Genomic DNA, 6,511 nt, shown 5'->3' on the forward strand with positions numbered 1-6,511 from the left:
CGCCGCGCTGGGGCCTCGCAAAGGGGAGGCCGGGCCCGACGGACCCGCCCCGCTCAGCGCCCCGGAGGCTGCCGGTGGCGCAGCTGCCCCGGGATGGGACGGCCTCCCGGTGACGCCCCTCCTCCGCTCCTCGCAGGGCGCTCGGGGGCTGCCGCTGCTGTCGCCATGGGGGAGTTCCAGGTGCACCGCGTGCGGCTCTTCGCCTTCCTGCCGGCCGGGATCCGCTGCGTATCGGCCCACCCCTCCAGCCGCTTGGCCGTCGGCCGCATCGACGGCTCCGTCGAGATATACAACCTGCAAGCAAACAGCTTCCAGGAAAAGGTACTGCTTCCTCCCCCCCCACACACAAATATCCCCCCAGGCCTTGCCGTTCCCCTGGGTGGACGCACGCAACACCGCCCCCAGTCCTGTCCTGAATTGTGGACAACACCGACTTTCTCTGGAGAAGATGATGCCACCTGTCAGAGGGCAGCACCCTCACAGACCACGCGCCCTGTTCTCCCTGTCACGGATGGGGGGGGGCCTGGATCACTTGGCTGACTTCCGAGAGGCTCCCTGGCCTATGTGCAGCGGGCTGCCGTTCTTCCCTAGCGATCCTGAGGGGATCGGCCTTGCCCCTCGGACTAGCAAGTTCCGTTGAAGACTTCCTATCGTCCATCTTCCCCCATCTGTTCATTTTCCTCAGGTTATTCCAGGCCACGAGACGAGGATCCCAGAGGCTCTCTGCTGGGCCGGAGGAGATCGGCTCTTTGGCGCAGGCCTCAGCGGAGATATCATCGAATATGACTTGGAGAAGCTGTGTGTCAAATATGCGCTAGATGCCTTTGGAGGCCCCTTGTGGAGCATGGCGGCTGATCCCACTGGGGCTCAGTTAGCGGTGAGCGCCTCTAGCGTCCCAGGTTGCGATGCTTGGAAACTCCCCCCCCCCCCAAGAGCTGTCTCCTTAGTAGGGTGGAGAACAGCGGCAGTCTGTCGTCCACCGGGTGTCCTTCAGGTGGCTGTGAGGAGGCACGAGAACCCTGGCTCCAGGCCCTGCTTGAAGGAGTTGTGATCTGTGAGCAGTGGGTGCTTTTGTGACTGCTACCTAGGAGCTGTTTCTGTTTGTAGCAACGGGTTCCCCCTCTCCCCCAAGCTGTTTGGTAGGGTGGAGAAAGTTGCCGATTCACTTTCTCTTTCATGTAGGTTGGATGTGAGGATGGATCCATTAAGCTCTTCCATGTCCTACCTGAAAGAATTCAGTTTGAGAAGAACCTGGATCGGCAAAAAGGTTGTGTATATGGGTGGGGTGGGGATCGGGCCAATAACCAATTTTGTTCCAGTGGCCGGCCAGCTGCCACACACAGGGCTACAGAGGCCTAAGCTTCCTCCGGTCTCTGGTCCTTAGCAACGGGCACCAGAGACACTCTGCCTTGGGTCACAGAGGTTCCATTCAGTCTTCTAACTAAAATTCCTCAGCGGGCTTCCCCACTTTACTATGGTTCCTTTTTACAATCATCTGACAATAAATTCTTAAATTATAATTAAAAAAACAAACAAACCCCCCCCCCCTTAAGTTTAAAAGTTTAGAATTCAATTTATTTTACGATTCAGCTATCTTCTGTATGGTCAAATCTATCTTCTGACAACTTGAGGTATGTTATAGGCCTGACATACCTTGGAATGGTTTACTACTGGATTGTATTAATGCTGGGAATTGCTTTTTTTTTCTAATATTGTATGCCAATAAAAGGTATTACAGGAAAACAAAAAAAGATACTGTCTCTCACCCCCCTTTTTTCTACCTTGTCCATAATTTTATAAACCATTATCATGTCTTCTTTTAGTCATCCTGTCTCTAAACTGAACACTTTTGGGCTTTTCTTCGCTCTTGGGCTTTGAAAACGGGCTTGAGGGCAAATGTTTGTAGCGTGGGGTCTGAGCTGGTATGCTTAATCCTGGCATCCTTTTCATGTAGGTGCCAGGGCTTCGAGGCTCGTCTTTTTGGGTTAGGAATTCTGTGTGCTTTGAGGTTTGCTGGCCCACAAGAGGAGACTATGCTTAATGGGTCCCTCTTTCACTTGGCCAGTTTGGTGGAGTGGTCAAGAGCTCGGATTCTAATCTGGGAGAACCGGGTTTGATTCCCCACTCCTCCACATGCAGCTGCTGGTGTGACCTTGGGTCAGTCATAAGTTCTTTCAGAGCTGTTCTCTCAAGGGCAGTTCTCAAGAGAGCTCTCTCAGCCCCACCTACCTCACAGGGTGTCTGTTGTGGGGAGGGGAAGGGAAAGGAGATTGTAAGCTGCTCTGAGACTCCTTCGGGTAGTGAAGGGTGGGGTATAAATCCAATCTTCGCCGCCGCAGATCATGCCTCTGAGAGTTTCCTCTTGCCCTGCAGGCCGCATCCTGTCCCTCTTCTGGCATGCCTCCGGGGCCAGGATTGCCGCTGGCTCCATCGACCTCATCCGTGTCTTTGATGTCAAGTCAGGTGAGCCTGAGCCCTGAATGGCCAGAGTCAGTATGGTTTGGGTTGCAGTAAATGGCCAGGGATATGGGGTGGGTGAGGAGAAGAAGCGTGGGTCAGGCCTGCAGGTTTTTCCTCTAGCCTAGAGACCTCCTCTCCCTTTGTGGTCCACTGTGATCTTTAACACCCAAGGATGGCAGTACTGGTGTTGACGTATGTCCAGCGGGAACAGCAGGGGTCATAGACGTGGGCATTCTGGGCGGCTGCCCTGTAGCCATGAACTTCCTCCCTTAACAGGTTGCCAGAATCCATGTGGGAGCATTTTTCTTGACCCCTGTACAAACCACAAAAGAGCATTTGTGCCTGTAACTTTCTGATTAGGGGCATTTCTGCTTGCTAACGGTGTCTGGATAGGTCATGTTGGTGGTGCCCCTGTCTTTTCTCCTCCCTCTGTAAAGGGCCTGCTGACTTAGAGCTGGTTACCTAGGTGGGAAGAAAGATAGAAGACGAGCGGCCTGGGTGCCACGCAGGCCCTTGGCTTCCATCCGGCCAGGTCCTGGGGACCTGCGTGGCTCCTTCCCCCCTTGTGATCTCCGTTGTCTCGTTTGCAGGCCATGCAGTCCAGCGGCTCCTTGTGGACAGGCGCCTGACAGGATCCCACACCCCCCGGGAGTGCGTAGTGTGGAGTGTGGTCTTCCTGTCGGATGGCACCATAGTCAGCGCGGATTCTTCCGGGAGGGTGCAGTTCTGGGATTCGGAGATGGGGACCCTGCTCCAGACATCCGTCATCAGCAGCTCAGCCGTGCTGTCCTTGGCCACCTCTGAGGTAGGGGGCCAGGGCCCCTCAGGCTTTAGTGGGGGGCGGGGTACATCGTACGGGAGGATCAAAATACAGGATGGTGCATTGATAGTCTCATTAGTCACGAGTCATTCCATAAGCCAGTGGAGTAGTCAGGTGTGCCGTGGGGAAGAGTGTCAGAAAATTCTCCCCCGGGGCAGAGCTGCTTACTGCCGAGTCAGACTGCAAGGGGTTGTTCGCTGCCAGGCCCAGAGGGTTGTGTGAGCACAGTCCCAACAGAGGGGTGGGACAGGCCTGTTGGCAGTTGCTGCAGGTAAACGTGCTCCTGTTTGGCAGTGGCCTCTTTGGAGACCCAGCAAAGGAGGACAGCGTTTCCGGGCCTGCCATGAGACCCTCGTTGGGAGAGCTGACAGTCTTCTGCAGGCAACCCGGTGATGGAGCTCGATGGACCTTCGCTCTTTCCTTGCAGGGAATGCGAGCTGTTGAGTGTTTCGTAACTTGAATGGTGTTTTCTTGCAGTAGTTGCACCTTCTCTGTCTGCACCGCTTTCTTCCTCCTTCCCTTTGCAGGCAGAAGACAGCATTGTGGTGGGCACATCGGCGGGGGCTGTGTACCAGTTCCAGCTGCTTCAGGTGAAGGCGGGCAGTGCCGAGCGCCAGTGGGTGCGCACAAAGCCGTTCCAGTACCACACGCATGACGTGAGGACCGTGGCGCACACGGCCACAGCGCTCATCAGTGGAGGTAGAGTGTGACAGGGAGTGTCTCTCTCCTGTGGCGGGGGGGGGGCACTCATCTGCTGTGACTTGGCCTGCTTTGACATCTGGCTGCCTTCTCCCCTCCCCTTCAGGATTGGATGGGCAGCTGGTGATCCGGCCACTCATGGAGAAGGTGGAGTCCCGGAGCTACGAAGCCGCTGTTCGGAAAGTCACCTTCCCCCATGTAAGTTTCTAGGCCAGAACCCTGCAGCCTCATGTGCCACGAATTGTGCTAGTCCCCCGTCCCCCTGTCCCCCCCGGAAGGATGCAGGCACATTTCGTGCCGGGGAAGGCGTGCCTCCTGCTCTGACACTGTGCCTTTCCGCCTTGCAGAGGTGCCTTGTCTCGTGTGCCAGGAAAGCCCGTCTCCTCCTCTTCCAGTACCCACTACACCTGGAGCTGTGGAGACTCGGAACCACCAGTGCCACAGGTGAGACCAAAGGGCATGGTCCAAAGCCTTGTACGCAAGCACCTGGGTAGCATCTCGCCCAGGTGGAGCCTCATCTGTCTGTCCTTGCAGTTGCGGATTGCCAGGCTGGTAAAGAAGGGTTTGGGGCCCACTCTGGCTTGTGGGCACCTTCTGCTCCTTCTGCCGCCTGTCCCGAGCCCTGGCCTCTGGAACCTGCCTTGGTGTGTCTCTAGCTGCTCTTGTTTCTCGCTCCAGGAAGAGACGGGGAAGTCTTGCCTGTGTCCTGCCCCCCTGAGCACCTGGTCCAGCTCAAGAACAAGGTGAGGGCACCTGCCAGAAGAGCACGGGTAGGGTTCAGTTCTTGTCCTGCCTCCTCTCTGGCGACTGGATGGGCAAATGTCCAGTTAAAACATGCCTCATTTTTTAGTACCAGGCCCAAATCCCCTTGCATCCAGGGAGCTGCAGTAGTCCACAGCAGTCCTGAAGGAGGCGGCTTTGATTGGCCGCGTCTCCCACAGTCGTGGGCCTGGCTGCTGCAAAGATCTTGGCTGCTTCCGGCTGGCTGGGGGATGACGGGGTGAGCTCATCCCTTGTTTCACCCTTATTTTCTCGCCAGGGCCCTGAGCACATCCGCAGCAGCTGCATCTCTGCCTGGGGCACCTGGATCGCCTACTCCACGGCTTCCCGGCTGTGTCTGTACCGGGTCCAGCTGGCCGGCGAGCGTGTTGCCCTGCAGCGGGTGAGTGGTGGGGAGCAGGCGTCGGGCCTCTGGAGCCAGGGGGTGGAGAGGGTGGCTTTGGTGACCCTGCCTCGTCTCCCCAAAGGTTCGCAAGGTGCCAAAGGTGGCTTGTGGAGCCCACCAGCTTCTGTTCTCTGCGGACTCTACCCGGCTGTTTGTGGCGTCAGATCGGGGCTCTGTGCACGTTCTCAAGCTCTTGCAGTCGGGGGTTTGTGAGCACCTGCACACCCTGCAGCCCAGCTCAGGTGAGAGCACCCTTTTCTGTTGGGAGGGGGGGACTGTTCCAATTCGTGCATTTTAGTGCTCTTTTAAAAAAAACACCACTGGCCCCACTGCTGGACCTTCTGATGGCACCTGATGGTATTTCTGGCCACTGTGTGACAGAGTGTTGGACTGGATGGGCTATTGGCCTGATCCAACATTGGCTTCTCTTATGTTCTTAAGAACAACAACTCAACAAGAAGTAATTCTTCATCCAAGGAAGTCAGTGTTGGCATACTTGGTTTCCCCTTCCTGCCATTTTGTTCTCACAGCAGTCCTGTGATGTAGGTTAGGCGGAGTATGTGTGGCTAGTCCAAAGTCACTCCTTGAGCTTGGTGGCTGTGTGGGGATTTGAACTCGGGACTTTCAGCTTTTTGTAGCTTTCACCAGCCATGGTGGCAGCTTGTTCTTTCTTTATTTTTTTAATATATGTTGGGGCTTTTTATATGTGTGTATGCCTGTGAGTGTGTGTGCAGTTGGAAGTCATGGTGGCCTCTGGTGACTGACCCCTACCTGGGGGCTTGGGGGCTATTCATAGAGGAGGCAGAATAAAGCCTGCCCCCGCCTCCTGGCTGCTGGTATTCCAACAATGTCTCCCATCCAAATACTTGCCAGAGTCGGCCCTGCTTAGTTTCCGAGATCTGACGAGATGGGGCTTGCTTGGGCGATCCAGGTCAGGGACAGCTTGTTCATTCTTGATGAGTCTCTTTAATGCCGTGGCAAAGAGACCTCTGTGTGCTGCTCATAAACCAGCCCTGCAGGAGGTCCCGACTCAGTGAGCACTGAGTGTGTATCTGTGAGGGCTTCAAATGTCCTGGCCCCACTGGTGGACCTCCTGATGGCACCTGGTGCTTTTGGCCACTGTGTGACACAGAGTGTTGGACTGGATGGGCCTTTGGCCTGACCCAACACTGGCGTCTCTTATGTTCTTATGTTATGTTCTTATGTGAGGAATGTGGCCACATTCTAATCTCCTGGTGCCTCCTCCTCGGGACAGTTCACTGGCGACCCTTTCCAAGAGCGGAGCTGGTCTCTTCTCTCCTCCCTTTGATGCACGGGTTCCGGGAACTTGCTTTCTGCAACAGCTTCATTTCTGGCTCCTGTCTCCC

At 55.9% G+C, this 6,511-nt stretch overlaps 1 protein-coding gene across 1 annotated transcript in view; it reads left to right on the forward strand.

Annotated features, from left to right (window-relative positions):
• Positions 1-35: 35 nt before the first annotated feature.
• Positions 36-6,511, forward strand: part of UTP4 (UTP4 small subunit processome component) — a 9,414-nt gene continuing 2,938 nt past the window's right edge. Inside the window, exons 1-11 of the mRNA XM_015406722.1 lie at positions 36-321; positions 686-877; positions 1,183-1,267; positions 2,374-2,463; positions 3,051-3,265; positions 3,808-3,979; positions 4,086-4,177; positions 4,327-4,423; positions 4,658-4,722; positions 5,019-5,141; positions 5,227-5,404. Coding sequence (XP_015262208.1) covers positions 94-321; positions 686-877; positions 1,183-1,267; positions 2,374-2,463; positions 3,051-3,265; positions 3,808-3,979; positions 4,086-4,177; positions 4,327-4,423; positions 4,658-4,722; positions 5,019-5,141; positions 5,227-5,404 — 1,537 coding nt within the window. The 5' untranslated portion in view covers positions 36-93. The remainder of the gene's footprint in view (positions 322-685; positions 878-1,182; positions 1,268-2,373; positions 2,464-3,050; positions 3,266-3,807; positions 3,980-4,085; positions 4,178-4,326; positions 4,424-4,657; positions 4,723-5,018; positions 5,142-5,226; positions 5,405-6,511) is intronic.

Source organism: Gekko japonicus, unplaced genomic scaffold (genome assembly GCF_001447785.1).
Source record: "Gekko japonicus isolate JY-2015 unplaced genomic scaffold, Gekko_japonicus_V1.1 scaffold386, whole genome shotgun sequence".
NCBI lineage: Eukaryota > Metazoa > Chordata > Lepidosauria > Squamata > Gekkonidae > Gekko > Gekko japonicus.